The sequence below is a fragment of the Pleurodeles waltl genome, chromosome 8, assembly GCF_031143425.1.
Source record: "Pleurodeles waltl isolate 20211129_DDA chromosome 8, aPleWal1.hap1.20221129, whole genome shotgun sequence".
NCBI classification, from domain to species: Eukaryota; Metazoa; Chordata; class Amphibia; order Caudata; family Salamandridae; genus Pleurodeles; species Pleurodeles waltl.
Window position 1 is genome coordinate 633,399,912 of NC_090447.1, and position 12,950 is coordinate 633,412,861.

The 12,950-nt window shown below is 45.8% G+C and overlaps 1 protein-coding gene across 1 annotated transcript in view; it reads left to right on the top strand.

Annotated features, from left to right (window-relative positions):
• The window catches only part of MBTPS2 (membrane bound transcription factor peptidase, site 2), a 417,557-nt gene that overhangs the window by 206,398 nt on the left and 198,209 nt on the right, over positions 1 to 12,950 (top strand). The window contains exon 6 of the mRNA XM_069204735.1: positions 9 to 127. Within this exon, the coding sequence (XP_069060836.1) occupies positions 9 to 127 (119 nt within the window). The remainder of the gene's footprint in view (positions 1 to 8; positions 128 to 12,950) is intronic.

Genomic DNA, 12,950 nt, shown 5'->3' on the forward strand with positions numbered 1-12,950 from the left:
TTTTGCAGGAGTCTGGCACAATTTTATTCTTGGACTGGCAGGTCTCCTGGTTCTATTTCCACTACCAGCTCTTCTCTTCCCATTTTACTACACTGGAGTTGGTGCACTTGTCACAGAGGTGATAGAGGTAAAACAACCCGTTTCGGACATTACATTTTTTTTTTAAAGTATTTCAATGTTGCTGTTAATATTACATAGTACTCTTGATACACTTATAACGTTAGGATTGATGTATATAATTGCTAGATTCACTATTTACATAAGAGGCGTATTTAGATGCATTCAATACAGTTTTCGTTGTCTGTTTTGCAGTACTAAATCATGTTCACTTGTGTTAAGACCTATCCACTGAGGCTGAGTCAGGGAGACACAATAGGACTTGGAGAAACCTACCCTGGGGACAAGGAGACATTCATAGTATGCAAGAGGTAGAATTGAGCCAAGAGACTGACACTGGGAACAGGGGGACACTACAAGTGGGAGCTGTGAAATGATGCCACAGAAGAAGAGGATTCCTTTATATTGATACTAATGCAGACAACTAGGCCCTGCTGTGAGTGAGGGAGATAATTAAAATAATACCCGAGAAACACACTCATGGGTGCAGGCAGATATTGGACAGGGAAAAGAGTCATATTAAGACAGTGGGGCAGGAATGCACCATTGTTGATTCTGGTTAGGTAAAACCAGGCAGGGACACAGGAAGACAGATGAGGAGCGCTGATAAATACAGACAACGTGGGATGTATACACTGGCACAGGAAAACACATATGCCAACACTGGGAAAGGAATACCAAACACTAGGAGGTAAAACACAAATCTTATGGATACTGATTAGCAAACCCTACTAATAGTGATAGGGGCTTGTTTTCGAATTTTATAGAAAGCGTACTGTATTTTCACTGATCATTTTCTGTTATGATTGTATTGTTTTGTGAAGCATTATATTTGTTTCATGAGAAAAAAGCAATGAATCATGAAGGTTTGTTGTATGGTCCTCATCTCAGCCTGCGGTCTGTTTGGTGCGTTTTCTCTCCACTCTAACTGCTTTTTTCTTCATCCACTGTTTGTATTATTCCTAATCTGTCGCCATTGCTGCATACTGTAGGGTGTCCATTGACTCAAACAGCTTTATATTTATTTTTTCCTTCTGGGCTGCTCAAAGTTCCGTAAATCCAATCAAATACGTTTGTTTCGGTTGTAAGTTCTGAACCATAAAAACAGGCAACAAAATAGTTGGAAACAACATGTTGGAGGCATGTGTTGGCTGTAGATACACATGCTGTGCATACTTCTGCCATCTAGTGTTGGGCTCAGATGAGTACAAGTTGTTTTTCTTTGAAGACATCTTTCGAGTCACAAGGTACTGTGACTTCCCCTCCTAGTCATAATGCGCATGATCATCGACTCCATTGTTAGATTGTTTTCTTTTCTCCATCTGATTCGGACGTTTGCTCCCGGTCGCGTTGCGGTGCTATTTTTGTTTTGCGCAGCTTAACTTCCCTCTGTCGGTATTGTACTTCGATCGCGTCTCCCTTACTTTCTTCCATGGGTCGGCATTCAATCACTTTGCTCGAGCTGGGGTCAACCGATGCCTACTCCTGTCTCTCCTTGGCATTTGTCCTCCATGTCTCGATGGTAATGGCACAGATGCAATTTCAGTATTGTCCTTACTGTCACTCGAAGTATCTTTGGACCGATCTCTATCAGGTCTGCAATCTGTACCTATCGCGCAAACACAACAAGGCCACATGCAGCACTTGCCGCTCTTTCCGCTCCAAGAAGACTCTTCACCACTGCCAAAATCGTTGACTTGAGAAGTTGCGTGGGGAGATGACTACACCCCGCACCTCATCGTCCTGAGGACATCATCCACAACTGTCGGCTGCAGATTAAGAGTCTTTCTCACCTGATGAAAGCTGTGGCTCAGCCCTAGAGATTGAGGACCTTTTGCCAGCCTAAGCAGTCCAGGAGTACAGCACCCTCTGGACCTTGAAACAGCTCTCAAACCAAACAGCCTTGAGCCAAAGGACACTCAGCCACTCTGGAGACAGGCTTTTGGACCTCCACTGCCTTTGGACTGGGGGCGGCACTGACAAACCACTTTAGACACTCCGCCCTGGCACCAAAGAAGCCTTCGAGACTGGCCACTTCAATTCTGGTGACTTCAGCACTAAGCCAACCCTTAGCACCAACCACATCTGCCTCAGCGTCTGCCAGAACCTCAGCGCTAAAACCCGAAGGTACTCTAGGAGCTGAAGACCCCCTTATCGACCAGCAAGTCCTAAACCAGTGCAGTCACGCTGATTCTCCATAAGCTGCAGGAGGAGCTTGACTTGAGACCGAAACATCTGGCCTGCATCCCCAGATATGCCAGATCCTTGCCCACCATTCAGGCTTTGCTGCTTCACCCTAAAATGTCAGCTGTCTTTCGAGGATGCCTTGGACATTCAGATTCCAACAAAACAATGCAGAAAAGAGAATAAGGCTACCAGCCCCTTACCCCTGTCACAGCCATCCCCTCGCCCTATACCTCTGCCTCAGCCTTCGTCCTCCCTAGCTGCTTCTCCAGGAGATTATCTTGACATTACACCTCAGGGATCTCCATACTCTGACACGGGTAGGGGTGATGACACATTGGACACTCCTTCTCAGGGTGACCCATGGGACTGCTACAATGTAGACCCACCAGGGGAGACAGGCCCTAATCTTTACCCTGCCAGCCCCTCCCCTCCAGATGATTCCATATCCTGTCAGAAACTCATTGGTAGGGCTGCCTTGTTTCATAAGCTGGAACGTCACATAGAGCCACTAGAGGAGGACTTCCTCTTTGAAAGCTTTTCTTCCACTCACCACTCTACTCAGTACTTCCTCATGCTCATGGGCATACTACAGCACACTCCTGACTTTTTCAAAGACCCTGTTGAAGCTATGGTCATAACACCTGGGGTCGATAAGAAGTATAAAGCCTCTCCTTCTGACCCAATTTATATTCATGGTCAGCCTCCGCCCGACTCTGTGTTGGTCACTACTGCTCATAAAGAAGCCTACTTTCAGACCAGCGGTGATGCCCTGCCATCAGGGAAAAAAAGTATACACATAGACACAGCAGGGAAAAGTGTGGCCGCATAATCAGCCATCCAATGGGGTATAACTAATTCTGTCTGCCTTCTAGCAAGATATGATTGTGCCCATTGGGACGAGATGAAGGAGCTCCTCCAATACCACCCAGAGGAGCACAGGAAAAGGGGTTAAGAGATCATTTCTGAGGGCAAGCAGAGATCTAGCACTTTTATTAGCTGTGCCCTAGAAGCAGCAGACACCGCTGTGAGGGGTTAGATTGTACTGTCCTGCTACGCAGACACACCTGGATCTGTATCTCTCTTTAAGTCTGAAGTTCAGCAGAACACGCTGAACATGCCTTTTGATGGCCAGCATCTCTTTGGTCCACAAGTGGACCAAACATTGGAAAAGATCAAAAAGCAATATGGAGACAGCCAAAGCAGTCGGGGTACTTCAAACACCTGCTTTCCCGCGGCTCCTTTTTCTACGCACCTCATCCACATACCGTGGAGGCTTGAAGGCCACCTCCTCCAAAACTTCCATGTCCTGCCAGTGCATCCAGGGCCAGCAATCCTCCCCCTTGGGTTATTTTAGAGGGTCCTACAGGAGCAAAAATGTAAATATGTTGGCAAAAGGAGCTATAACCACCTCCAAACCCTGGCTTGCCTTTTATTCTACCCAAGCATGCATCGGTCAGGGGGTGCCTGCAAGGCTTCTTTCCCACATGGCAAACCATCACTCAGACCAGTGAGTGTTGGATATTAACCAACATGGTTATTTTCTGGAGCCTACTTCCATGCCTACCACTATTCCGCCTCACAAACACATTCTCACCAGAGCACCAAAGGCTACTTGGAGAGCAGGTCAAAGCACTTCTCGCTATAGAATCTGTCCTCTGCCCAAAAAAGACAGTTTTCTCAGGCCCCTAAATGAATACATCCGGTCAGAGGACTTTCATATGGTCACCTTTCAGGATGTCATTCCGCTTCTCCAGGCGATTTCATGGAGGCGCTCAAACTGAAAGATGCCTATTTTCACATACTAATACATCTGGCCCATCGACAGTATCTCAGGTTTGTGGTCAGCAGAAAACATTACCAATTCAAAGTGCTCACTTTTGGGTTTATGACTGCACCTTGGGTGTTTACCAAGTGCCTTGCGGTGGTGGTTGCACACCTGCACAGACAGGGAGTCCATGTTTCCCCATATCTGGACGGCTGGCTGATTAAAAGTGCCACCCGCCAGCAGTGCTGCGAACACACATAGTAGACCTTCTTCATCTCTTAGGGATTACCAACACCACCACAAAATCCCACCTCCATCTCTCCAGATCCAATCCAACATTTGGGCTATTTCCAGCTCTGAGGTAGGCATAGCCTATCCAAACTCTGACAGGTTCTAGTCCATTCTGGCACTACTCCCTATTTTCTAAACAAATCAACTCTTGGTCAGAACAGGCATGCGCCTCCTAGGCATATAATGGCCTCCTGCATTGCCAAAGTTCATTGGTCTCCAAAGTTTTTAATGCCGCGCCCCCCCCAGTTGAAAAATAAACATCATTGGGCCCCCCTCAGAATTTTTCACAATTATTTTATAAAGATGGCAATGCTTAAATATGTCTAGACCTATTGAAACATTGCAGTTAAGTACTGTTACCGTTTTAAAAATGCAATAACATGCTTCTGCTTAAAACAAAGGCCTGTTATCTGTATAATGCTTCTTTTGGCCAGAATCTGTCCCCCCTGCTGCCTCCCCAGGATCACTTGAGGCACCCCTAGGGGGCCCGGTCCCCAGTTTGAAGACCATAGTTCCACATACCAGGCTACACTTGTGTGCAATGCAGGAATGCTTAGCCTAACAATGTCTCAGGGAGGGTCATTGGGATGATCTAGTGTTGATTCACTTGTCACTTTCTGCACCAACAACCTGTTGCAGGGACGACCTTTTCTCGACCCAGTTCCACAGAGGATTGTTACAATGGATGCCTCCCTTATGGGTTGGGTGCGCACACTTACCGGATCTGATTGTCCAGGGTTAATGTCACCTAGAACTGAAGGCTTTCCCATCTCACCTGATAAACAAGGTTGTTCTTGTCCGGACAGACAATATTACAGCCACGTACCTATTTCAGCATTAGGGAGGGACACGCTTTCCACAACTGTCTCAGCTTTCCTAGAGAATTTGATGTTGGGCTGTCCGTCACAAAATTAATTTGCTAGTGGGGTACCTTCTGGGGGTAGACACCGATTTAGCCGACCTCCTCACCAGGATGCAGCAACAAGTCCACGAGTGGGAACTCCACCCACAAGTTCTCCTCCCCTACTTTCACAGATGGGATTTCCCTCAGTTAGACCTGGTCACAAAATAAAACGCCAAATGCCCAAACTTAACCTCAAGGTTCCCACAGTCCAGCAGTAGTGAACTGTAAACGAATTTATCAGGGGTATTTGCCTACTCTTTTCTGCCTCTCCCCCTTTTTCTGTTTGTAGTTCTGAGGCTTCGGTAGATTTCCTTCACTGTCATCCTAGTGGCACCCATGTGGACTCCCAGCCCTTGTTCACAACTGCTAGAATTCTCTCTGGTTCTGCACAAGAGGCTCCTCAATAAGACGGACCTTCTCATACAAAACCATGGAGAAATCAGGCACCCCAGATCATAGATCCCTCAACCTAGTGATCTGGCTCCTGACGTCATAGAATTTGGGTACCAAGTGCCAGTTTTTAGAGCATGCCATGTTATCCCGTCAATGGACAAAGTTGACGCAAACTAGAATGAGAGGCCATATGCTATTGAAAACAGTTTAGGGGTTGTAGCCCTGGACCCCAATAATCATTTACTGTCATCACTTAAGGATTGGGTTTGCTCTAGTTCTGTGTTGCCCAGCAGCTGCAACAAAAGGTCTTCGCAGCACACCATGCATTTTGATATGTTTTATCCATATCTTAGTATGCCCAGAAAGAGGTTTATTGTCCCTTTATTGAAGAGCCTGAATTTCACCCAGGTGTGTCCAGCACTTATATATTTGCAAATGCTCCCAAAAGAACATGTTCTATTTGCTGTTTTAGGTTTCTTATGAGCTGTTTTGAGATCTAGGCTTGCTAGACCTGATTAATTTGTTTTTTACTGCTGTTTGACCAATTCAGTTTTAACTTTAGGTATTTTATGTATTTATTTATCTTATAATTGAAAGATTGTATGGTTGTGTTTTTTATAACGTTCTTTTATGGTTCTTTTTATAACCGAATAAAGATTTCTATGATATGAAAAGTAGATGGAGCTGGAAAGGGAAAGGATATCCCTTGACAGAGACAAACTTAAGATGGCAGTATTGACAAATCCATCTGGGATAAGTGACTGAAAATACAGTTCAAGCAAGGTTGGGGCCAAGGTTCCAAAAGATCGTGTGCATGTGTACGTGGAAGGTCAGGACATATTGGTATTGTTTGTGAAGTGTAAAGTTGCTTGTAAGGTGCAGGCCTTAAATGAGGTGTCTAAGGCCTGTGGCAGACAAGTTGTTTTTTAAGCAAATGAAGCAAGCTCTGATTAGGAGGCTTGGGCTGGAGACAGCTTAGTACCTTCAGAGATTCTGTGACTGCAGCTGAACAGACGGTGTTCCATTTGAAACTTGGATTAATTGTGTATTCAGTGATTGGAATGAGTGGGGAAGAGGGATGGAGGCCAAGGACTTTTTGTCCCTTAACCAATTGATGGTGACAGTGGAACTCAAGGAATGATCTACCCCTCTTAGGCAATACCTGTCTGATTTGACAGAGCGGGATCCAGAGAAACTTGTTGTCTGACAAGAGGTTAGCTAACAGGGTTCACAAAGGGCTAGAGTGGCATGGATCTAATCCAAAGAGGGAGAAAAACTCTCCACAGACTGGTCTGGAACCGGAGGGTAAGAGCCAAGGTAACTCTCATGAGTCTCGAATAGGGTCCAGGAAACATGGGAATTGTAATGGTGTGTCCAGGAGAAGGGAAGGCTGAGAGTTCTTCTAACTCCCAGGTGATGAAATGATTCAAGTGCAACCATCTGGGATAATTTAAGAAAAATTGACAGTTGAAAGATCATGACCCAGCAGAACCCAATTTAGTAAGCATGTTACACATGGGTGAAGAGACCCTAGAGGGCCTGATTGCACTCAACCGAGTAGCTATGGACATTTGGAATAAGGCCACATATGCTCTAGAGCACATTCATCCTAGCACAATGGTGTTTGTGAAGGAAGTTAGTAGAAGTGGGAGGAAAGTACCTGCCCTTAGGGATACTGGAGAGTTCCACGCAGTAGCTGAGAAGAAGTACCTTTAGCCTGAAGAGATACTCCCTGGAATCAAGGATACAGGTTTGGTAGCCAGTGGAGAGGACATGGAGTATCTACTTGTCAGGGATGAGATTGAGCTCAATCGTACGGCGACCATGATTAATGTTGAGGTAAGGGAAAAGCAAAGTGCTGAAGGTCTCTTGGCCAATTTGATTGCCCCAGGCTTGGTGCGAGGACCAGAAGCCCTTATGGCTTGGACAACATCAGCTGTGTTGACCAGAGAATGGCCTGACATGAGTCTCAGATTGGGGTTGGAATAATTCCTGATTTGCAGGGACCAAGACAAGGTAGTTTGGAGGAAAGGGTATACTTGGCGAAAGCAATGGCTGCGGATATCATCGCTTCTGCTACAGGAGGGGAGGATGAGGCTTCAGAAGTGGACAAGTTGCAGGAGCCTGAATTGCTTCCAGAGATGCAAGAGTGGCTGGCTGCTGGGGGACTTACCCAGGAAGATTTCCACAAGGCACAGTAGCAGCGCTCTATGCTTGTGGGACTTCACTTCGGAAAGAAGCTCAGGAACAGGTCAGAAAATTAGTGGTCAGGAAACACTATGTTGGCTGGGAGGATGGCTTTCTGTATAATGGACTGGTATATCCTGAACCAGGAACTAGCAAAAGGCTAGTGGTTCCATTAGTGAACGGTAACGTCCTCTTGTCCCTGGTCCATGAAGGGCCATTAACAGGACACTTAAGGATTTGAAAATCCCAGAATAGGGTGGACCCTCCCTTTCTATCGGCCCGTTCTGCGCACAGGCACAGAGTGGTTCTGTAGAGCTGTCATGCTTGCCAGATGATTGGTAAGACAGAAGGGGAGGACTAGGACACCATTCCATTTGAGTTGGAGGGAATAGACATAGTGAGTCCATTCAGCGCCCCCATCACAGTCAGCAACAAGTATATCTTGGTTGTGGTGGATTACACCTCTAGGTATTGTGAAGCAGTACTTCTGAGCAGCATGGCTGCCCAGGTGGCAGCGCGACCTTTCCAGGGGATCTTTTTTAGAGTCATAATTCCAACGGAGATTATGACCGAGCAACTTTCCTATATGAGAGAGATGTGGGAGCAAGCTGGTGTGACATATGGGTGAGCATACCACCCACAAACCAATGGTTTGGTGGAGCGGTTTAACAAGACACTGAAAAGCATGATGGGAATCCTACCAGATAACCTCAGGAGGAAGTGTAATCTTCTCCTGCCATGTCTCTTGTTTGCCCATTGAGAGATTCCACCGAAGAGGGTAGGGTTCAGTCCATTTGAGCCTCTTTATCAACACCTGGTGTGTGGTCCACTCACCTTAATCGAAGAATCGTGGAAAGGAGCCTCAGAGTCTCCACAGAAGGATGTGGTGGACTATGCGATTAGCCTTAGGAAGTTATTTGCGCAATATATGGGTCAGGATAAGGGAACCCTTCAGGCCAGCCAAACGGTGATGAACACTTGGTGTGACTAGAAAGCTACGCTGGTTATGTATCGGGAAGGTCAGGATGTGTTGGTGCTAAAGCCTAAATGTCCCAGTGCTTTGGAGGACAAATGGTGTGGGCCATTCAAGGACGTTTCTTAGGTAAACTACTTGATGGACCCACGTGGACCACAATGGAACCCTAGAGGGTGTTCTATGTGGATAGGCTAAAGTCTTACCTCCAGAGAGATTACACAGTGAATCTCATGGCTATGACAGAGGAAGTAGAGTAAGACAGTGAGCCTTTTCCTGTCTTGCTGCATATTGGCATGAAGGAAAGCACTGTGGAATGGGTTCAGTTATCCCCAGAGTTAACACCAAGGCAGCAGAAGGAATGTAGAGAGGTGTTGAGAAGGTTTGCCAACCTCTGCTTGCTGACTCCCGGGTTGACACATCTGTGGTACACAGCATGGACACATGTGAGAGTCTGCCAGTGGACAGCAGAAAGTACGGAATGTCTGACCGGTTCAGAGATGCATTAAGGCAGCAATTGTCCAAATTATGTGTGTATGTTGTATTCCTCCTTTGTGTGCTTAGTGTTAGAAATAAAGTACTTCTCTTTTGTTATAAAAGATAGTATTTGCCTAGACAATAGTTTATTGCTACTAGCGCATTTTGAGTTGTGAGTCTGTGTTCCCTAACCTGTATCCCACACAAGTATATTGTTTAAATGTATATATTTGTAGTAAAATCAAAGGGGCATGATTAATCCCATACGTAAAAACTACCCCCTATGTTTGGGTGAATCTCTGTCTCCTACTGGTCAGTAAATGAGCATACTTCAGTATTAACCCAAACATTATTCCAAGATAATAGAATGCTTTCACTTTTCTTTCTTGCTGCTTTTTGATCTTGTTTTGGTGTTTCTGGCGTAGATATTGGTCACTTAAGAGTTTGAAAAGTTTGTGTTGAGATATAAAATATCCATGAATATAACATAACTTTTGATCAACACTGAGGGTCACTTACTGTTCTGGATATTAGAAAAACACTGTGTGCGTACAATAACGTGAGGATGCTTTTCCTGCTGATCCTATGGGTGTCTTGGACCTGCTCCATTAAAAACCTGTCTAGGTGATTAGTGATAAGTTGAAGGGAACGGGAGTGAAGACCTTCCCATGTTGCATGCCTATGCTCGAGTAGAAACCTGAGAATTTTTCCCTGGCCCGCTACTTACAAAGAAATCAAATGTGAATGAAGTTGCGTTGATAGATCTGTTGTACATGCATGGAACCTTTCCTAGTAGTTGTCACAAGATGTATGTTAAAGCACTGGTTTAAAGTGTATAAACCCGGTCTGAAGACAAACTGCGATTCTGCCAGGATCCTATGTTTTTGTGCCTATATGTGCATTCTGGTGTACGTTTACAGTAAAATCTGTTGAAGAGAATGTGTGGTAAAACCTTGACTCTCCACTTGCATCTTTTTGAAAAACTGTGACAATAAATAATGGCCAGATTTCATTAGAATCAAAATATTTCCTTGAAGGATTTAAGATTTGTAATAATTTGTGCCCAGAAATCCACATTAAAAAATATAATAGGGCCTGCAACTGGGCTGATCGTCTGAACTACTCCCAGTTGGCTCTGCCACTTTGTCAGGGGAAAAAATAGACAAACAGCAATTTGCAGTGCTTACTTGTCATTCAGCCACAAATTACTATAGACACTGCTAAAATGATGAAGCTAATGGTTTATTCACTTCTAGGGATCTGCCAATGCATTGTGCTACACACAGTTTCCTTTTGCCCTGCATATTTAGATGCACTGCGACTGAGCCACAGATCTCCATGACAAAGTGTATCCCTTTTGCACCAGCTGCATCCTGCGCGGCTGACTCCAGTGCTGACGATTAGCCCATCACTTCTTGACGGCGCGATCCCGCAAGGCCCATTTAGAGAACACAGTAGTTCTGGCGACCGTCGTGGAACCTATTCAGTATAGTACTATGGCAGCCTACATAATATTGGACAATTGAGAACACCTGCAAAATACACTATAAAACACACTCCATTTCAGACCATGATCTTTTGCAATCACACTGCAGTAGACCATTTTCCCAGCAGAAACTGCACCCAGGAGACAGTTTTTTTCTGTGTTTCTCTCCCTGCGTTTTACATTAATACTACTTTTTTTTATTATTCTTCATTTTTTGCACAGCTTGTTTAATAGATAATCACAATGGCAGGGAAGAGAAATCCATGTTTCACGGAGAGAAAGTTGTCATGGTGGATGATTTGGAGCTCAAGTACAAAATATAACCATATCTCAGAAAAGTGAAATGTGGACCAGAATAGTCAATAGAGTGAATGCTATAGCTAACAGCCTGCGCGACCAGGAGGAAATTAGGAAGAGGTGGGATGGCATGCGGGGAAGAGTGCGCTCACTGGAGCCCAGAGGACTGGTTATGGTTCTCCTGGCACCCCATTACAACTCTTTCCCTGGGAAGAGAAGGTCTTGCAGACCCTACATCCTGAAGGCTTATCTGGGATCCATGGTGGAATGGAGACTGGTAAGTTGCACTTAGCAAAGTCTTAACAATCACCAATAGAGTTCTTGCCCTTAAGCTAGCTGTTTAAGATGTTTCTACACCCTTATCAAAACATATATATCTAAACTTGAGTCCACAAAATATCCTGTTTCACCTGAATTACTAGCATCATTTGTATCGCTCTTTTTAACCATGTGCAGTACGTTTAGTCAGATTGTGTACTGTTCTCCATGGATGCTGCTGTCCTCCCAGAAACAAGTCTAAAAATCCATCCATTTGCACAAGGTATACTGCATGTAAGTGGAATTTCTGATGGATATAACTACCTGTGGATTCCTCCGCTTATGAATTCTCCCATGCACCAGCATCCGACGGAAAATCTTCTTCCCATCTCTCCACGTCAACAAAGACGTCACAATTGCACGGCTCCACGTGACTCCGTCTGACGTCACTGTGGCAATAAGAGGTCCTCGCCGGCGTGCTGATGTCAGTTCCTTTTTTTCCGTGCCTTCGACGATAAGGGTTTTCTCCTAGCTCTTGCTACTGTTGGAGGTGTTCATCTTGTTACTAGTTTCAGTCCGGTTCTAGTTACAATGTCTCCTCCTAGGAAGTCGGGATTTAAGCCATGTCGAGAGTGCGGGGTCGTATGTCAGTTACTGAACCTCATGACGATTGCCTTTGGTGTTTGAGCTCTGAGCATGACGTTGAGGAGTGTGTTTCCTGCCAGTGCATGAATCCTAAGGTTCTGAAAGAGAGAGAGGCCAAACTCTTTCTGGCCAAGGTGAAGAAGGGGCATAAGAGTCATCACAGATCCTCTTCCCGTACTTCGTCAAAGAGACACAAGAAACAATGTTGTCATGACTCTCGGCATCGTTCGGCTCTGAGACGGTCAAGATCAAGGTCTCCATCTCGACGGCGCCATGCGACGTGGGAGGTGAGTCCGACGGTGACTCCGCAACCTCAGAGCCCTCAGGCTTCTCCGCCACCGCCAGTCTTCGAGGTAGTGGCACCTCCAGAGAGTCCTTGATTTTCACCTACTGCTCATGATTCCGATGTTCAGCAAGCACAGTTGCAACATGGAGACCAGCGGTATCCTGCCTTCCCGGCTCCGGGAGCAGATCTGGCGGCATTTTTAAATGCCATGTTCTCGATGTTTAAAGCTATAGCCCCTGCTGGTGCACCAGCTGGTCTCACGGGTCCGTTAGCTTTTTTACAAGGCGGCGCCGTTTATGCCCTTCTATCTGGCTGAGGGTGCCAGTTCAGCGCCGATGACGTTGCCTCGAGGTCTTGTGGTTCCGATGACGTCGCCTTCCAGACCTATGGCGCCGATCTCATTGCCCCGTCAGTCGACGCCGATGGTGGAGCCTCAAGTGTCCTTGGCACCATTGGGATCCACTCCGGCGCCGGATCCGAATGATGGATTCCACCGAAGCTGTTCCACGTCTTCAAGTTTTGAAGCCAGTGTCATCGACGTCGGCCAATTCTAGGTCGACGCCAAGGTTAGAGGCCAAGCTGAGGTCGCGTAAAAAGGCCTTGAGACTTTTAGAAGAGGAAGAGTACCAACAGCAGTTGTTGGAAGAGGGGGAAATTGTGGAGCCCTTGAGAGAATATCAAGGG